Source organism: Carassius auratus, chromosome 9 (genome assembly GCF_003368295.1).
Source record: "Carassius auratus strain Wakin chromosome 9, ASM336829v1, whole genome shotgun sequence".
In the NCBI taxonomy this organism is placed as follows: domain Eukaryota; kingdom Metazoa; phylum Chordata; class Actinopteri; order Cypriniformes; family Cyprinidae; genus Carassius; species Carassius auratus.
In genome coordinates, this window is record NC_039251.1 from 34,993,880 (window position 1) to 35,013,566 (window position 19,687).

Here is a 19,687-nt window from a genome sequence, read left to right on the forward strand (position 1 = left end):
TCATGAACATGTTCTTACTTAGCCGGACTACGTCAGACTTCCTACTTCCACTCAATTTCATTTCGCTTCTGTACTCCGTCTGATACAGCGTCAGAGCTTTCTGTTTGCCACCGGTCTGGAAACAGCCGGGCCAATCAACGAACAGAGGGCGGGCTGAGAGCCATGACGTAGATGCGTAGATTAACTTTGCATAATCTGCAAAAGTCGTTTACAGCCATGTTCACTCCGGTATTTCGCTCACATCATCATGTTAACAACAGGTTTACGGTGGAAGTTCAATCATAGATTTGAGTTCGATGCATGATGTCTGTGCTTCGATGCGGCTGTACAGGCACATAACATACGTCATAACTAAACGTATCTGATTGGCTTACGGGTAACCAATGATTTTAAACTTCAGACAAAGCGCCCCCTAGCGAGAGAGAAAACACTTTTCTATTATGCCATTCCAGTAGAGGTGTGCTATACCGCTAGATTTGGTATCGATCCGATACCAAGTAAATACAGGGCCAGTATCGCCGATACCGATACTTTTTAATAATTAAGGTGGATGCGTCTTCAACCTAAATCTAAATGAATTTTCATGACTTTTAATTTGTTTTTGTGATTTGCATTTTGGGTTATTAATCAGTACTACAAAAGCTTTTGTTCAGAAACAACTTTTGGTTACTTCTGATTTATTTAAATAAAGTTACAAAATGATTACTTCACAAATATAAAAAATTTAAAAACAAATTCATGTTAATAAAAAAATGTTTCTCCTCTTTAGTGCACTTCTTTTCAGGATTTTTTTTCTTAAAGTCACAAAGTTTTACTTCACAATGTAAAACAAATTCTCCTTATACAAAATTCCTGAAGCCGACATGTTCGAGACGAGACGAGAGAAACTGAAACTTAAGTATCGATAATTTCCTGTTGGTATCGATATTAGTATCGATCTGCCCACCTCTACATTGCAGACTCTGTCTACGAAGCAAAGTGAAGTAGCGGAGTCTGGTATTACCAGGCTAGTTCTTACTCAGTACACAGAGAGATTTGTCTCTCACAGGTCTGTGTTGCAGCAAGATTAGCATACTGTAGTTAATATGACCTATGTGAGCATGTGAGCATGTGTTTTCACCTGTTAATCGTATGTGAATGTGCCAGTGAGGGGATCTGATGCATGAGGAGAATATTTGGCATCGGACCAAAACAATACAGAAACTCATTTTGTTAAAAGGCGTTTATTGCATTTTGGAACTAAACTCTTCATAATAAACCAACTTATAAAGAAAAGTTGAAGAAACATTGGATGCAAACCAGGGATGTTCATTTTAACTGTTAACCGACTGTTAAAAATTGACTTATTAATACAATAATTTAAAAGGTTTAATTCATCAAAATATTTAAGCAGAAGCACTGCAGGTTTTTGCTCATGTAATATTAACCCCTGGGAAACAAATGTTAGTATTTTATAACGGGTCACAGACACTGATCCTTCCTCATTTAAAACACACCTGAACACATTCCTCTCAGCATAGTTTTTCATCTAAAGCCATTATCAGCAGCATCCCCAGACCATCAGCAGTCTCGCTCTCTCTCTCCACACACACACACACACGATCATCATCCGTGAGCTGTATTCAGAGAGCACACACTCACTCAAACAGCTGATCATCATGTGTTTCTGCTTTCCTCCTGCAGCTCTCTCTTTCGGATTCACATCTGCCGCTGGGTTTTCATTTGCAGAACTCGCTAAGACTTCAGGGGAATTTGCTTTTGGTAAAAAAGGTGAGTGTTTCCCTGTTCAGCAGTCTCAGCTCCATCTGTCATAAACTCAGTGTTATTAAGAACACAGACACAATCACACAGCTCTGTAACCGACACAGACTGAACACAGAAACACTGAGCTGTGCTTTAGACCGCACTAACACTGAGTTTGGAGAAGCACATGATCAGGTCTTGTTTGTTGTTTAACCTGACCTTGTTTCTGACCTACACACATCACAATCTTTAAGAGAAGGAAATCAATCACCTCTTTAAATCCATGATCTGAACCGTGAATGCTGATCAGTTTTCATGAAGACGAGCTCATTTCTGTGTTTCTTGACCGGTCACTCAGCGCTGTTGTGTTAAAGCTTGTGAGCGATCTCAAACATCACGTGATCAGGTGTTTGTCTCTGCAGATGCTGGTTTCTCGTGGTCCGGCGCAGGAGCCTCAGTCTTCGGGAGCGCAGCGGCTCAAACTAAAGAAGCAGAAGAGGAGGACAGCGATGATGAGACGCCCCACAGTGACGAGATCCACTTTGAGCCGATCGTGTCCCTGCCCGAGGTGAGTGTTAGCTGTGATGTTCTCTCTCTCTGTGTGTGTGTGTGTGTGTGTGACATGTGTGTGTGTGACGTGTGTGACGGCTCCTGCAGGTGGAGGTGAGGTCCGGTGAGGAGGACGAGGAGATCCTGTTCAAAGAGAGAGCCAAACTCTACCGCTGGGACCGCGAGCTCAACCAGTGGAAGGAGCGCGGCGTGGGAGACATCAAGATCCTCTTCCACCCCGAGAAGAAGAGCTATCGCCTGCTGATGAGACGAGAGCAGGTGCTCAAAGTGTGCGCCAACCACACCATCAGCCCCGGCATCGAGCTCAAGCCCATGAACACCTCGGCTAACGCTCTGGTGTGGACCGCCACCGACTACTCCGGTACACACACACACACACACAAACACAGCTTCTGTATTTCATCAAACACCTTCAGAATGATGTGTGACTCGTTCAGAACTAGCAATGTAAAATATTGTCCTCCAAATCTTTCATAACAATAATGACTATATAGCTCTCTCTTATTTGGTCTGTCTTTAAGAATAAGAACAAAGATGCAAATAAAGAGTAGTTTAATGAAGAGCAGCGAGTGATTGCAAGTTTGATGAACATTGAGACAGATCTGGATTAAGAGCTGCTGTGATGCATGGATCTAATATAATGTTTTCAACTAACACATAACAGATTATGTTATAGACATTTCTCACAGTAATGTACTTTATTGGGAGAAGCAGCAGTCGTCCAGAAGAGAAACATAAAGATCATTTGAGATCTCTGATCACTATTAGGAGCATCAGGATCCTAGAAGAAGACTTGATGAACTCATGTTTGAGAAGACCTCCAATTCAACCAACACTGACATGGTTCCACTTCTTTACCTGTAGCTCAAATAAGACCGTGTGTGTGCTGACGTCTGTATGTGTCCTCACAGAGGGAGATGGGAAGGTGGAGCAGCTGGCAGCTAAGTTCAAGACTCCGGAGCTGGCCGAGTCCTTCAGACGAGCGTTCACAGACACACAGACCCGCATGTCTCAGACGGACGCCGCTCAGACGTCTGCCGCAGAGGCGCTGTCTCGAGACTCCAACCCTGTGGTGTTCTTCGACATCTCCATCGATGAGGAGCATGCTGGGAGAGTGGTCATGGAGCTCTTCGCTCACATCGTGCCCCGGACGGCGGAGAACTTCCGAGCTCTGTGTACGGGAGAGAAGGGCTTCGGTTACCGCCGCTCCGTCTTCCACAGGATCATCCCAGACTTCATGTGTCAGGTGAGGTACTCGCTGTAAACACAGAGGGCACTGGAACCTAAAATAACATTCACACAGTTTGAATAGTCAAGGTGTATTACATGTAGTGTGTGTGTGTGTGTGTCTCAGGGCGGTGATTTCACCAGTCATGATGGGACGGGGGGGAGGTCTATCTACGGAGGTAAGTTTGAGGACGAGAGCTTCGAGGTGAGGCACACAGGACCCGGCCTGCTGTCCATGGCCAACCGCGGCAGAGACACCAACAACTCTCAGTTCTTCATCACGCTCAAGAAAGCAGAGCACCTGGACTTCAAGCACGTGGCCTTCGGATTCGTCAAAGACGGCATGGATGTGGTGAGGAGGATGGGAGAGCTGGGCACTAAAGACGGGAAGCCCACGCACACCATCAGCATCTCCGAGTGTGGACAGATCCTGTGAGCTCCTGCTCAACGCTCCTGTAAATCGGCTTGTTTTATTATTGTTTCTGTGCTAATAAAGGTGATCTGCTAATTGTCAAAGTGAATAAGAAAATCTTTATTTTATTACTGAATGTGTTCACCCCAGAGATTCCTCCTAGAATTGGACAGAAAAAGACTTCCTCTGTTAAATGTGTGTATTTGAAGATCGCTTCACACAAACACTGCCGTGTTTCTTTCCACTTCAAGAACATAAAATAAACGTCAGACGTTGAGTTTCACGATTTATTCAAAGTGTTGTCATTGATCAGCTGTACAAGGGGTCAAATACTTCTGAACCAAGGGAAAACACCCCTACCGTTTCTCCTTTAGTTCAGGAGAACTGCTAACTTCAGTTAGTGATGTCATTCTGCGTTTAAGGAAGTGGTAGTTCACCCCAAAATGAGAAGGATTGTGTAAAACGTGGATGAGCCATGATGTTTTTAATATAACTGACTGGATTTGTCTGAAAGAAGTCAGTCATCTAGAGCTCGGATGCTTTGAGGGTGTGTAAATCATGGGGTAACTTTAATTTTTGGGGTGAACTAACCCTTTAAGTGAGATGAGAGCGAGTAAATGAGTGACCATGATGACCGCTGCTTCCCATCCAGGAGACACACAGCTGCTTCAGGACTGGATTTACTGTCTGAGGACTGACACACACATCTAGTGCAGTTACGCTCTTAATAGTGAACAAAAATACAGTTATTACAGCTGAACCTTCGGTGATAACAACCAGACATGAAACACAGTCCAGCAGAACTCAAGACGTTCCTCTGTTAACTGCAGCAGAGATCAGAGTTGTGACCGCTCCTGATCAGTTCTGTCCGGTCCGGTGAAACAGAAGTGATGGAGGTCTGGTGTTCAGCTGCAGATCCTGAAAACAGCACAGGAGAAATCCTCTGATCACACACACACACACACACCAGGAACGTCATGGTCAGTGAAAGCATTAGTGCTGCACATGATGACATCTCAGAAACTCCACAGAGAAACACCTTGCGTTTGGATGTGTATATTTAATCAGATACACTCTAACGCTCTTACAAACACCTCTCTTTAGGAGACAGAGAAGCCCAAGGGCCTGATGTTTAAAACCTGTCAGAAGTGACTTGAGAGTAAAACACTCTGATTTTTGACTAGATCACTAAAAACATGCTGACTTTTCTTTCATTGTACTGACTCCGAGTCTTCTGAAGGAGTGTGTGAGAGCGATGTGAAGTGTGACGTAAGAGTGCTCTCTGACCAGCTCTACTCATTTGGGAATGGGGTCGACTGGACACAACAGATCAAGCTTGCTCTGTAGCTGCAGGCCTGGGCTGTGTTTCACTCATAACTAGTGATTACTGTCAGGAACAACAGAACATAGCTGCTTTAGGCAACACTCCCCGATTGATCCTCATGTTTTTAGTGTATAATGTTTAGGACACTCACTTTATTAGTCTGCTCGTTAGCACAGACGCTGAATCAGCAATCACCTTGTGTCAGAGTTCAGGCTGCTGACGGTGGTGTAATGGCTGTTTTTGGGGACACTTCTTTGTACCCACTGAGCACTGATTAAACCGCACAGCATACTTGTTGCCTGCCATGTCTGTGTCCATCTTGTGATGGCTCCTTACCGCCAGATAACACACGTCACAAAGCCCCCATCATCTCAGACACTAAACTTCAGTGACCTACAGTCAGCAGATCTCATCTTTGGGATTCACGTCAATATAACATCTGAGGAATCTCCAGAACCTTGTGGAACCTGGAATCAAGGCAGTTCTGAAGGAAAAACCAAGGTGTAGCTAAAAACCAAACAAGTGCCCAGTGAATGTATAAAGATAAGAAAGGTGGGATGGAGAGGGTCCGTGCACTGACAATGATCATCATGTCATCATTTGGAAAATAACTTCTGTTAACCTTCAGAACTAAATGAATTCTGTGATTGTGTCTCTTTCAAAGACAGATGAAATGGCTTACATTTGTTTTACATTTTACAATCTGTATATGAACATTTACGGCTCCGAGGCTGCATCAGCCTCCAGTAGAAGAAGAGAAATGTGTTTTGTTTGTGTGTTTGTGTTGAGAAGCTGGACGGAGGAGTGACACGAGGGACAGAACTGACCTCTGAGGAGACACGTCACAGACAGATGGGCATCTTCTTCTTCCTCGTGTCTTTGGAGTCTTGTTTGGACAGGCGTCTCTTGAGCTCGTCTGGCACTCGCTCGTAGCAGTGCTTACACACGGGCTTCAGATCCAGCTCCACAAACCTATCCCTGAACAACGGCACAGAGAGATACACATCACCCTCTGCGCTAACGGTTTCATCACACCACCCTCCTTATAGTGTCTGCTTTTGGGAAATATTATATAATATCCTTTTATTATGTCATGCAGAACCCCTAGAATTTCTTCTAGTAAAAGTCCCACTGTCTAGTCCCATTGAGCTGTAGAGTTGACTGGAGGTCCTCCATCGCTACAGGACAGACATCAGTCATGAGACGAATCAGAAAACAGATGACTGTAAGCAGATGTGATCGGTGTAAATGTAGCTTGGTTTATTTGGACAGGAAGACCAGCGATCGTGATTAAAGATCATGCGGTCAAAAATAATATATGCATGGAAGATCTGTTCACAATAAAACCAGAAACACACATCAAGAACAGTGTTCGTTTGTCTGCTAATGTTGTTTGTGTTGCACACATCTAAACACTTGTACACACTTGAGGGTCAGCTTGGAGTTGCACGTGGAGCAGCCGAAGCACTTGACACACCAGGCCTTGTTCAACGCAGACACCACTTCAACACAAAAGAGAAGGAGTCAAGCACACATGGGCTCTTTGCTGTAGATCCTCAGATTATGATCGTTATATGAACAGTGTCTCACCATCTCCCTCAATGGCGCGGTTGCAGTGGAAACAGACTTCTCCAAAGAGCTGTGAGAGAAGTGGACTCATTCAGATCATGTTTCAGAGAGGTGTGTTCTCTCTAATGGGGTTTAGATCTACATTTACATCGCGGTCGTCGAAAACTTGACATGATGTTGATTTATATAGACTGAACAGGAAATATACTGTATTGGTCTAGATATACATAAATACAATTTCAGTGTGGGATTTATTTCCTATTTTCACCCAGTTCCCACTGAAAGCTAAATGTAAAGTGATGTTCCAGCATGTTGAAGGTGCAGAGCCTGATCACTTCTTCCACATTTAAACACACACTGTATAAATCTGAACATCCTGGCAAGTTATTACATCATTTCAGTGATTTGAAGTAAAATATGATGCAGATGGTTTCTTGTCAGTTTTTGATTGATAAATGAGCTAACGTCCAGACTTTACCTGGTTATAGTGGGTCTCACAGTATGCCAGGCCCTTGCGCTCATAATGCCGATGACCAAGAAATGGTTTCTCACATTTAGCACACACGAAATGCTGCAAACAAGAAGAGGACAGAAGGTAGATGTGAAGATCCCACCCCAGACTGGCTCAGGGGATCAGTCATCACACTCACACAGAACAGCATGTGTTTGGGTCTAATACCTCCACGTGCCACTGTTTGCCCATGGCATTGACCACGCGGCCCTCGATGGGTCTCCTGCAGGCGCCACAGATGGGTACGCCCAGCTTATCATGACAGGGCAGACAGTACAGCTCACCCCTCAGCTCCCGGGCTTCAGACGTCAGCTCCTTACTGAAAGAAGAAGAAGCACTCCACCCTGAGCTTCAGAGACATCTCATTCCCATCTCACTGCCTGAAACCCTTAAACGAGTCAAACACTACTCCTGAGCTGAAATCATCGGAGTATGTTACTCACCCGCAGTTACTGCAGCTGAAGTGGTCAGGATGGTACGGGTCATTCTTGAAAATCAGCGGGATGTCATCAATAATAGCTTGACATTTCTGGCAGATGTACTTCCCCAGACTGTGAGCCTTCTCACGCTCATGACACGGACGGCACAGGTGTCTGCCGACAGAAGAAGATCTCAATCTGAATCTATAGACTAGCTTCTTTATGACTACTTCATTTATCAAGTGTGCGTGTCTTTAGATTTTGTGCGCTTAAATCCAAGTCAGCGCTCATATTCGTAAAAGGGTCTGAGCAGATGTACACACTTCTTCTTGTTCAGGTTCCACTGTTCTAAATGAAATCATTCGGATGATGACTGGTGATCTTTTACGTGTTAATGACATTAACTAGTCGTTTACAAGACAGAGAGCTGAAACCATTCAGCTGCGCACAAGTTCAAGATCATTTGCGATTAATAGATTTAACATCTGAAAACGATGCATACGTGCATTTTCTGTGCTACGTTCTTTTTATGAATTAGATGTATGCATATTTGAGAGATGATCGTGAGATCAATTTTAGGTTGGTTTCTGCACAACACTTAATAAATGAGGCTCTCTGTGATTTGTACAACCCTGTTGAAAAAACAGCATATGCTGGTTAGATATGTTTTGAAGCATGGCAGCTAGTTTGAGCTGGTCATTAGTTGGTCATGAACTGGTTAAAGCTGGTTATGAGCTGGACCTAAGCAGGAACTAGTCACTTATGACCAGCACATGACTAGCTCAAACCAGCTGCCATGCTTCAGAACATCCTTAGTTTTTCGACAGGGACGGAGCACACCTGAAGCACAGCGTCGTCTGGACTGACCTGCCTGTGTTCTTCACGAAGCCGATGTCAGCGAGCACAGCCTGGCACAGATCACAGCAGAAACAGTCAGGGTGCCAGCTGCTGTTCATGGCCTTTATCACACGGCCGATGATGAACTCGCCTGGAAACACAGCACAGATTCTGCAGTAAAGGCTGAATTCAGTCGTGAGTGCTGCAGACAAGCTTCTGCAGAACTGTTTGTGTTTAGCTCCTGACTTAAAGACGTAGTTTCAGGAGGGACCTAATAATTCAGTCCTGTCCATCATCATCATCAGGTGTATAAGCAGCAGTCATGCATGTGCAGTCATTCCCCTGACATCTACACCTCTGTTTCTCTCATCTGCTCCATCCTGAACCATCACAAGAGTCTCCGTTCAGCACAGTACGACAAGTTCATTCACTGTTAACTGTGTAGACTGGATGGGCAGGGGAACGCTTGCTGACCAATCTATCTCACCCCTCGTGATAATATAATCAATGTTATAAACTTCACCTATCGGTGGTTTTAATGTTGTGGCAGTTTTAGAATGAGAGCCATTAAATTCAGTCCACTGGGACACTATCTGATCTGAAGACTAGGTGATCCTGATGGTTCATAAACACTGTACTGATATTGTAGAAGGATGCGTGATCGACTCAAGGGTGAAGTGTTTTCACATCTACAGGATCGATCAGGTGTGTGTACTCACCACACTGGCGACAGCACGGAGCAAACAGCATCTGGAAGTCATGCTCACAGTATTTTCTGTCCTCAAACTGCAAAAGCAAGCGCAGGATACATGTGTCATAGATTAGCAGGCTATGTCTCCATCATAAAAGGCTTGTGTCTGGAACAATATTTGAATCTCATGACTTACTGACATGTAATTTATTAAGAACATTCTTCATTCTTTTCCTTCTTTCTTTAATCAAAACATAAAATCCACATAACTAAGAAACCTTGTTCCTGAATGACATCGTTCTTAAGGAAATGGCATCAAACTACAGCACAAACCGTGATGTTTGCAGCAAACAGCCAATAATGTCAGCCAGGGATCATTCGTTGTGGCCAGATCTCACTAAAAACATTTGTTGTGGCATTGAACACCTTTAAAAATGTTATCCAACTTTTTGGTATCACAAATTCAGGGTTTACAGTCCTTGATATGATACTATAAACAGGCCAAGAAATAAAAGGTTCTAAATAAAATGAACTTGTTGACAACTAGACTCGTCAGGTTCAGCAGGACCCTCTCTTTTGGCCCCATAAACATATAATTGAGTGAAAAATGTTTTTATTGATTATTAGATATCATTCTCATTTGTGTTATGTCCACAGAATGGTCTACTATCAGTTTTGTTGAGGGAACTGGAGTATCCTACATAAAGTCTGCTCTACAGAAAGTGCTTGCCTTTTGTTGAAAGACGTCGAATCAGATTTGTAACGAGCATTAGTGACAGATTCATCAGCCAATCAGATTCTGACGTTCCATGACAGCACGCCCTCTGGGTCCAGTGTTTCCCCAGCGAGAGTCAGGGATTTCCAAGGGATTCAAGTGAAATTCAGCTAATAGAAACTGACCGTCGCTGGCACCTCTACACCAGATCTAGTTGCTGATCTACTAAAAACATTTTTCATGGCTCTGTCTTGCAGACAAGAGAGAAATAATTTAAATGAATTCACTAACAAAGGCTTTGTGCACCATTTCAAAGATTGCAAATATGAGTGATATGAGGCTAACAGCTAGCACTGAGAACTAAAACTTATTTTGTTGGCCTTTTTTTTGTTTAATACGAGTAAAGGGGCATGGAATGACAGAAGCATGGACTTTATTCACATCTGACAGGTGAGTGCTTTATTATTTGACGACTGCACGTCCTGATATTGCTGAGTTAGATGTGTTCCTAGGTCAACATATTTTGTTGATCCTGGAACAACATTTTACTCAAAAAATGTAGTCTTGACCATATCCCCACACCTAAACCTAACCTTAACCACGAGTAATCCCTAAAATCAGAGGAAATGATAGATGAATGACACTGATGTACAAGCACCAAACACTGATTTTAAGCGTAAACTTCACAAAATCTATAAACTTGTTCTTCAAATCTGATTGGTCAATCACAATGTTTTTCCAGGGTCAACAAAGATGTTGTCCAAGGAACATGTCTCACTTGGTAAAATCAGGTTCGGCTTGACGATTATTGTACCATAGCAGTATAAAAGCATTACAAACAAGATGTGTTGCACCAAGTAGAGATGGGACGTTTGCCACTGAGACTCTGAAGCCTGTTTACTCTACTGAAGCAGACTGGTTCAAGACTGTGTCGAGGCTTGTATCAAATCTTCATGATCACGTGACTGAAGATGTTTGAGGCTTCATACTTCACAATGAAGCGAGGTCATCGATCTGAATCTTTGGCGGTGCATTTGAAAGCTTTCATTAAAGCTTTGAATCTTTTTTTGGTACAAACAAAAACAAAAAGCCTCAAAACGTCGTCGTTTTAGAGTGACACGGATGTGTTACATAGTGACCTGTGTATTGGTGGATTACTTTTACTGATCCATGTAGGGAAATATACTCTGCATTTAACCCACCCCAATCTAGCCTACTGTTGAAATTGTTGAAGTAAAATGTAATGAATAAATGTGAAAAAGGCAATGAACAAATTAATTCAGAAGCTAGTTGCTTAGGACCAGCTCATAACCAGTTTATAACCAGCAGGAGCAGATTTCTTTCACCAGGGTAGGTCTTGTACCATCCGGCCCCAAGCAGCCACTGGTGAAGCAGCTAACAGTGTGCTCAGGTCATTGATCGTGTCGGTCAGGTGCTGGATCAGGAGCAGGGCTGGATATGTTGGGTTTAGGTCTCACCTCATAGAAGAGCCCCTCGAGGAACTGCTGGAAGCACTGCGCACAGACGAAGCACTGCTCATGGTACAGCTCACCATTACTGTTCACGATCTTCTCCGTCGGTGTGAAGCTGGCCTTACAGCGCTCACAGATGGCATTGGCTAGTGCATTCGTCATGTTACTGTGAAGACAAACAGACATTCATCTCATGATTCTGTCACAATGTGGTTATTACTATAATGAAGAACATAGATTAGAATCAAAGTGTGGAAATGTTTGTGTGGTTGGATCCTTAAGCAGCGGTGTAACCTGCGGTGAATAAAGTTCATTCAGATTCTGATGAGCTAGCAACATGACCATCCTAAGCATTTTATCTATTAAACACTTTATCCTAACAAACTCAGGCAACTATAGAGCACTATCACAGGGCAGGTGAGAACCTGTTCAAATCAATAAGAGTCACAGCTCTTTCCCTTTCTCACTGGTGTCAGTACATCACCGATGTCAAAGTGATGGACAGATGGGAAACTACAGTAACTGAAAGCAGTGCTACTTTAAGCCTCATATTACATTTATATTCAAGAAACTGGTAAGTCAATGTACAATCAGAAAACCTCTCCTGTAAAATATGCCGAAATGCTTAAACAAGGAGTTTAAACCCACCAATTAAATCTCTAAAATCAAGCAGATGCAAACGGTCAAACAGTTCATCCTCTGTTGAAGCATGAATATATCCCCAGTCTGTTTCCTTGAAGAATCTACACTGACGTTTTCACAGCCTGTGAGGTTATGGAATTTAATACAAATAAATTGAATAAATATTAATCTCCAATGTGAATAATTATTGGCATAACTTTTAGAAAGCATTCAATACTTCCCCATAGGTACCACAGATTATTCTGAATTATTCTGTTTAAAAGTGTTGAGATGGATTATCCATGGAACAGTCCGTACTCTGTGAGGAACTGCATAACAGCAGCCACCCGTTTACTACCCCCTGGAAACCCTCTCTGTTCTGAGAGACGCTGTTTTTCTACTAAAATATAAGCATGGTATTTCAATATTCATGCTCCACTGCATACATGCATACGTTTCCAAACCCAAAAAACAGAGTGAGAGAAGGAACTTGCGCACTGTCCAATTACAGTAACTGACCAGTGAAGCAATACACAATTGGAGACAGTAGATGAATCCTTCACTGCATGAGATATCCCACAATCCTGTGGGTGTGCGTGAGATCATGAGAGCGTTATGCTGCCCATGAAATCAGTTTGGGATGTTCCTCAGACGTGCCTTTCAGATGCAGCCAATAGAAACATGTTCACACTATTCTAATGACAGCACATATAAAATAATGTGGATGAACGTCTGAAACAGTGTGTGCTTTAATATGTTCTGTCTTGTCCTGTTTACTTCCATTATGAGTGCCATACTGTAACCATATTTCTTTCCTGAGAGTTTGGACGTGTGGGGGAACGTGGTAGAGGACAGGCACCACTTCTGAGAGGTGTTCGTGGGCCTCGTTTGAGAGGTGTTTCGTGGACCTCGTTTGAGAGGTAGAGGACAGGCACCACTTCTGAGAGGTGTTCGTGGGCCTCGTTTGAGAGGTGTTTCGTGGGCCTCGTTTGAGAGGTAGAGGACAGGCACCACTTCTGAGAGGTGTTCGTGGGCCTCGTTTGAGAGGTGTTTCGTGGACCTCGTTTGAGAGGTAGAGGACAGGCACCACTTCTGAGAGGTGTTCGTGGGCCTCGTTTGAGACGTGTTTCGTGGGCCTCGTTTGAGAGGTAGAGGACAGGCACCACTTCTGAGAGGTGTTCGTGGGCCTCGTTTGAGAGGTGTTTCGTGGGCCTCGTTTGAGAGGTATAGGACAGGCACCACTTCTGAGAGGTGTTCGTGGGCCTCGTTTGAGAGGTGTGGGGGAACGTGGTAGAGAACAAGCCCACAGACCAAGACAGCGGCAGCAACAGCATAGAGTGTCCAATGAAATTCGGGCAATAGTTGTAGACCATGTCATAAATCATGGCATGAAAATGACTGAGGCGGCTACAATGATACAACCAAACCTCAGAAGGTCAACCATGGCCTCAATAATCAGAACTTTCCGCAATGAGAACCGGTAAGTTATCAGCATGCACTAAACATTATGCTACTCTCAACTGTCAAATGATTGCATACCAGTGTGTATCACAGAATAAGAGATACGACCAAATGTCTTCTTACTCTAATGTTCCCTGTAGAATTGTGACCAGGCCAAATAGTGGAGCAGACTGTGGTCGATTTGGTTCTGGCCAGAAATGATATTCGCCTTACAGAAATTCACCGGCAGCATATCTTGGAAAATGAAGACATGTTCAACAATTTGGGATCCATAAGTTTGCAGACTATTGGACGCATACTGAAAAGGCACCAGGTATCTATAAAACAACTATCAAAAGAAATGCAGACAGAGTTAAGCAAATGAGGACTGAGTATGTTCAGGTAAGTTCAGTTTCAAGATGGCTGTTGTAAAAACATTCCTAAAAATTCCACATTGTGCAGTAATCTCTAAATCTCTTTCCAAAATGTATTTTTAGAAGGTGATGGAGCTGGATGCTGATGATGACCATCACAAATTCATATATTTGGATGAGGCAGGTTTTAATCTGGCCAAGACAAGGAGGAGAGGTCGGAATTTCATTGGCCAGTGGGCAACCATCCAAGTACCTGGACAAGGTGGGGCCTACATCACCATGTGTGCGGCTATATCAGAAGATGGTGTGGTGGGACGCAGACCTCATATTGGACCATATAATGCAGCTCTCCTTCTCACCTTTCTTGATGAGCTCACTCAGGTTTGTAGAGCTGAAGGTGTGACCTATGTCATTGTGTGGGACAATGTCAGGTTCCACCATGATCATGTGTTGGAAGCATGGTTTCAGGCACATGCACAATTTACCACCCTGTATTTATCCCCATACTCTCCCTTCCTTAACCCGATTGAGGAATTTTTCTCCGCATGGAGATGGAAGGTTCATGATAGTCACTCTTCTCCAGGCCATGGATGACGCCTGCACTGATCCACAGCAGACCAGTGTCAGACCTGGATTCACCATGCCCGAAGGTTTTTTCCAAGATGTTTGGCTAATGGAAACATCCATTGTGATGTAGATGAGAACCTGTGGCCAAATCCACAACACAGAGTTGATGACAATGTAGAAGTACAGTAATCACTCCTGTTTTGTTTCTTACAATACAAGCAAGCAAGTTGAAGAACACTGCATTTTATATTTTACAGTACTGTCTTTTCTTTTCTATTTCATAGCTAATTTATTTTTGCTTTGATTCAAATAAACCTATGGTGTGATTGTACTGTAGTGTTTTGCATTAATATATTACAAACTCTGTTCAATGATTCCACTGTGTCTGTAGTATTCTCTCTACTACTGCAGTACTTTTACACAGATGTATTTACTGTACATGTAGTACCATAATGAAACCTGTATCACCTATTTTGTTCTACAATATTTAATGATTGTACGAACAATGACACAGTGAAACTACCGATTGCTTGTGTGTGGGTGATCTATAGTTATGTTTCAATGGTATTTCACAGTAAATTTGTGTTTTGAACCAATGATTGTGCAAATGCAAGATTTCTTTAAAGATGTGAATGCGCAAGGCAATGTTTTGGACATTAGACTGTTTTTCAGTTCTGTGTCTAGAGTTTTGAAAAATTACATCAAGGTTCTGAAAATAGTAGCAAAGTGATTGAAAAAGCTGTAACTGTCGACGTCTCCTTAAGAGTCTGTGAATAAAACACCTACTGAATGAATTCATCGAATCCCCATTATACAGAGAATATCGCAGTTGTTCTTTTGTGTGTGTGTGTGTGTGTGTGTGTATATGTGTATGTGTGTGTGTCTCTGTTAGTGTGCGTGTGTTTGTGTGTGTGTGTCTCTGTTAGTGTGTGTGTGTGTGTGTGTCTCTTATAGTGTCTGTTTGTGTGTGTGTGTGTGTGTGTGTGAGTGTGTGTATCTGTGTGTGTCTCTGTTAGTGTGCGTGTGTGTGTGTCTGTTAGTGTCTGTGTCTGTGTGTGTCTCTTATAGTGTCTGTTTGTGTGTGTGTGTGTGTGTGTGTGTGTGTGTGTGTCTCTGTTAGTGTGCGTGTGTGTGTGTGTCTGTTAGTGTCTGTCTGTCTGTCTGTGTGTGTGTGTGTGTGTGTTTGTCTTTGTTACTGTGTGTGTGTGTGTGTGTCTGTTAGTGTGTGTGTGTGTGTGTCTCTGTTAGTGTGTGTGTGTCTCTGTTAGTGTGTGTGTGTGTGTGTGTGTGTGTGTGTGTGTGTGTGTGTGTGTGTGTGTATCTGTGTGTGTCTCTGTTAGTGTGCGTGTGTGTGTGTCTGTTAGTGTCTGTGTCTGTCTGTGTCTCTTATAGTGTCTGTTTGTGTGTGTGTGTGTGTGTGTGTGTGTGTGTGAGTGTGTGTATCTGTGTGTGTCTCTGTTAGTGTGCGTGTGTGTGTGTGTGTCTGTTAGTGTCTGTCTGTCTGTGTGTGTGTGTGTGTGTGTGTGTTTGTCTTTGTTACTGTGTGTGTGTGTGTGTCTGTTAGTGTGTGTGTGTGTGTGTCTCTGTTAGTGTGTGTGTGTGTGTGTGTGTCTCTGTTAGTGTGTGTGTGTGTGTGTGTGTGTGGGCTGCTCTGTGTAAAGCTCAGGCGTGCCACATGAGGAATGTGTGACCTGTTTTCTGGAGAACCGGTCACTCGACTCACACAGCTGTCAGAGTCAGTGTTAACTAGTCTCAGACGTCATGAAGCTCAACAGACCACCCTAGGCTGCTGTGCATTTATCAGTAATACTTTTGTTTTGGACTGCTTCTTAAAAACGCGAGTACAGAAATACCGGTGTACGAAACCATACCTGTGAATGCTCATATCCACATGATTTTCAAAGCAAAACTGTGTGAGATATCAGATTCTTTAGCTGCTATAGTAAATAACCAAAAGAAGGGCTATTTCTGCTACAAACCTGTGTTTTTATGATTACAATGTTAATGTAATGTAATGCAATAGCAAATATCTGTTTGCAGTGTCAAGCAACACAACATACTATTTCTATACAGCAATAATAACTGGAAGTGAATGACACTGGAAACCTGGACAATTGACTGAAAAATAGTAACGCAGCTGTTACAGTGCATTAAATATAAGGTACAAAAGCTCATCTAATTTGCAACTAGCTCGTAACTATCTGCCATTTCCACAGTTATTGTCCAGGAAGAAAGGCAGATCGATCTATGGCAGGGCATGTGGTCACCACATGAGCTTTGAGATAAGCAAACTATGAGCTTAACTAACTAGCTTTTAACTTTTTAGCAAACTGTGAGCAAGCCTATGAAGCATTCAGCAAATGTTAGACAGTTAAAAAATTAAAGCATGGTACATAACTGGAGCAATGTGTTCCTTTAGCCATCAGGTTTCACTAGTATCTCCAGCCGTCTCTCGTTCCCGGCTCTTACAGAATGAGAAGCTCTAAATTAGCACAGGAACATGATGTATATCTTCATCAGGTTCTCTAAATCACACTGAAATATTTACAGAGCTGGTCCTTGCCATGAGGTATTTACTGTTCTTTACTGATCCAGGTAAATCCAAGATATACATTGAAAATGGACATTCAAGACACCTGTTGACATTTACCTTTAGCAGAAGATATTTATCACACCTTACAAGTATTTATATAAGTCCTATGCAGTCAAATATGAGTAGGCTACACTCTTCTTAGTGTCTCTGAATGATTTTGTAGCTTGAAACATTTAGTAGCATACTAAATACTGTAATATGACCCCAAAGAGGAGCTGTTTGATCCGCACACTCACTAGCGCACGTAGAAATCACAGAACTCCTTGTAGACTTTGACATCGCTGCGTTTGGGAATCTCTGTGTCCTGGAGTCCATTGATGCTTCTCTCTGGACTGTCTTCTTCCATGATCAGCCTGGAGTGTGTGAGCTGGGGCTGAAGTGCCTCAGAGTCAAGAATAGACCGAGTCCGGTCATCATGTGTCACGCTGTCCTGTCCAATACACAACACCCACTCACTACAGTCACAAACAACTAGAAACTTCACATTCTTCAGAATAAATAATTCGGTTAACAAAACCCAGTGTTTGCTCTTCCCCCATCTTGATTTTCACAATAACACAGTAACCCGCATTGATGACTAGAATAGCAATAACTAAATAGCATAAAGTATGTTAACCTGGTGTTTAGACATCCTTTGGGAATGTCCTAGGTTCATCACAGCACTTTTTGAGAGATTTGCTTGTGTTCTACGCTCTGATTCACAGTTAAACTGGGTTCCTAACAGCAGCAGAGCTGAGTGCATTCCTGCTCTACAGCTCTCTGTCTCTATAAATAAAGTTCAGCACATCTCCAAAGCTCTCAGCTGCCCTGTGGATGAAAACAAACTGAGCTTTTGGGAATTTGGGCTATGGAAGCTCTTGACCTCCCTGAAATATGTCCTTCTGCTCTCTAGTTATTGTGAGCACCATTAAACCTGTGCATTCTCTCAAAACTGTGCCGTCTGTACTAGGAAATCTCTTAGTAAAAATACCAGTGCACATAAAACTATAGTAACTGTGATGATGAATGGGAACAAATATAATTAGCAACAAAACAGGAAAATGGGATGCAAACTAATGAAACAGAACTTAACAGAATCTTCTGTAGTCTGTTAATGATATCAGTTGACACATTTCCATTAAAAGAAATGCCTTACAATATTGCATTAACTAATACTAATTAAGTCAGCTATTGCATTACAATGCAAGTAATGCATTTTCTCTTTCAGACCAATAAAGCATTATGCTGAGCTTAATTATTTTCTCTCTAATTTATCTTTTGTGTGTTTGACAAAAAATGTTTGAGACTGAATCCTGTATCAGAGATTGTTCAGTAACTCTTTAGGTTGACAGATTACTGTCTTTATGAGTCAGTTTTTCAATTTAGCTTGTAGGATTGCTCATTTGAGTAATGGCTCAAAATTACTAGGTTTAGACAAATGCAATGAGATCAAGCAGGAAAAAACAGGTGGACTATTAGTTTTGAGCTACACTAGAGACACACTGAATGAGAATACAAATGTACAGATACAATATATAAACACTTTATATATAGAGATATATAGATATACTTTGTAACAGTAAATGTCTGTAGTAGAGAGCAGATTGTTGAATCACATTTATACAGCTCTTGTCCTGTCCTGACAATTTATGGCCTGGGGCATCTAATTTTGTCACGGTAAAAATATCTGCAGCTCTCTGCCATCAACAGCAGAAGCCATGTACAGGACAAACTTCAACAGCCATCAGAAACCGAGACTGCTTTCATTTCACATACACTTAGAATGAGTCATGATTTGAGAACGGTTTGTGAGTTACAGATATGAGCTTTACTGTGTGTATGTAACAGTGGGAATCCAGTCTTAAATAAGGCAGAGGAGACGGGACGTCTCAGACACAATCACAGTCACTGCAGAAATACCAGGAAAACCTTTATTACATCAAATCTGCTTTTTTACAGTGTACAGAATAAGTGACATTCATACATTCATTCAAGGAACTGGATTGTAAAGATCATGTTTCTTTTTATTTTAGCACAGAATCAGAATCAGAATCAGAATGAGCTTTATTGCCAGGTATGTTTACACATACGAGGAATTTGTTTTCGTGACAGAAGCTCCGCAGTACAACAGAATGACAGCGACAGAACATAAAACACATAATAAAAGAATAAAAAATACAAATAAGTAGATAGTGAATGACAATATACAAATGACAATTGTAGGCAGGTATATTACAAAATGCAATTATGTATGTACATGTGTATTATGTGCAAAATTTAAGTGCATACTAAGTATGTGTGTTAGATAAATAAAGTGTGTGTGTATATAAATATAAAGTGTAGTGTGTTCGCCATTATTATCAGCTGTTCATAAGATGGATTGCGTGAGGGAAGAAACTGGTCCTGTGTCTGGTCGTTCTAGTGCTCAGTGCTCTGTAGCGTCGACCAGATGGACACAGTTCAAAGAGGGAGTGTGCTGGATGTGAGGGGTCCAGAGTGATTTTGACAGCCCTTTTTCTCACTCTGGATAAGTACAGTTCTTGAATAGATGGGAGAGTTGAACCGATGATTCGCTCAGCAGTCCGGACTACCCTCTGTAGTCTTCTGTGGTCAGATTTAGAAG

General features: G+C 42.4%; 2 protein-coding genes across 7 annotated transcripts in view; one reads left to right on the forward strand and one right to left on the reverse strand.

Moving 5' to 3' along the window:
* The window catches only part of ranbp2 (RAN binding protein 2), a 43,231-nt gene extending 38,996 nt beyond the window's left edge, over positions 1-4,235 (forward strand). For all 6 annotated transcript variants that reach the window (XM_026272706.1, XM_026272707.1, XM_026272708.1 and 3 more), the window contains 5 exons: positions 1,684-1,770; positions 2,166-2,311; positions 2,401-2,674; positions 3,225-3,559; positions 3,668-4,235. In XM_026272706.1, coding sequence (XP_026128491.1) covers positions 1,684-1,770; positions 2,166-2,311; positions 2,401-2,674; positions 3,225-3,559; positions 3,668-3,976 — 1,151 coding nt within the window. In that variant the 3' untranslated portion in view covers positions 3,977-4,235. The remainder of the gene's footprint in view (positions 1-1,683; positions 1,771-2,165; positions 2,312-2,400; positions 2,675-3,224; positions 3,560-3,667) is intronic.
* lims2 (LIM and senescent cell antigen-like domains 2) lies at positions 4,226-17,828 on the reverse strand. The gene is made up of 12 exons (XM_026272715.1): positions 17,702-17,828; positions 17,322-17,515; positions 11,497-11,656; positions 9,332-9,398; positions 8,643-8,763; positions 7,800-7,949; positions 7,525-7,675; positions 7,324-7,416; positions 6,867-6,915; positions 6,703-6,778; positions 6,104-6,254; positions 4,226-4,870 (listed from the first exon to the last, which is right to left on the reverse strand). Exons 1-11 carry the CDS (start codon positions 17,825-17,827, stop codon positions 6,119-6,121), a joined length of 1,323 nt encoding a protein of 440 aa, XP_026128500.1. The 5' UTR covers position 17,828; the 3' UTR covers positions 4,226-4,870; positions 6,104-6,118.
* Between the last annotated feature and the right edge of the window lie 1,859 nt (positions 17,829-19,687).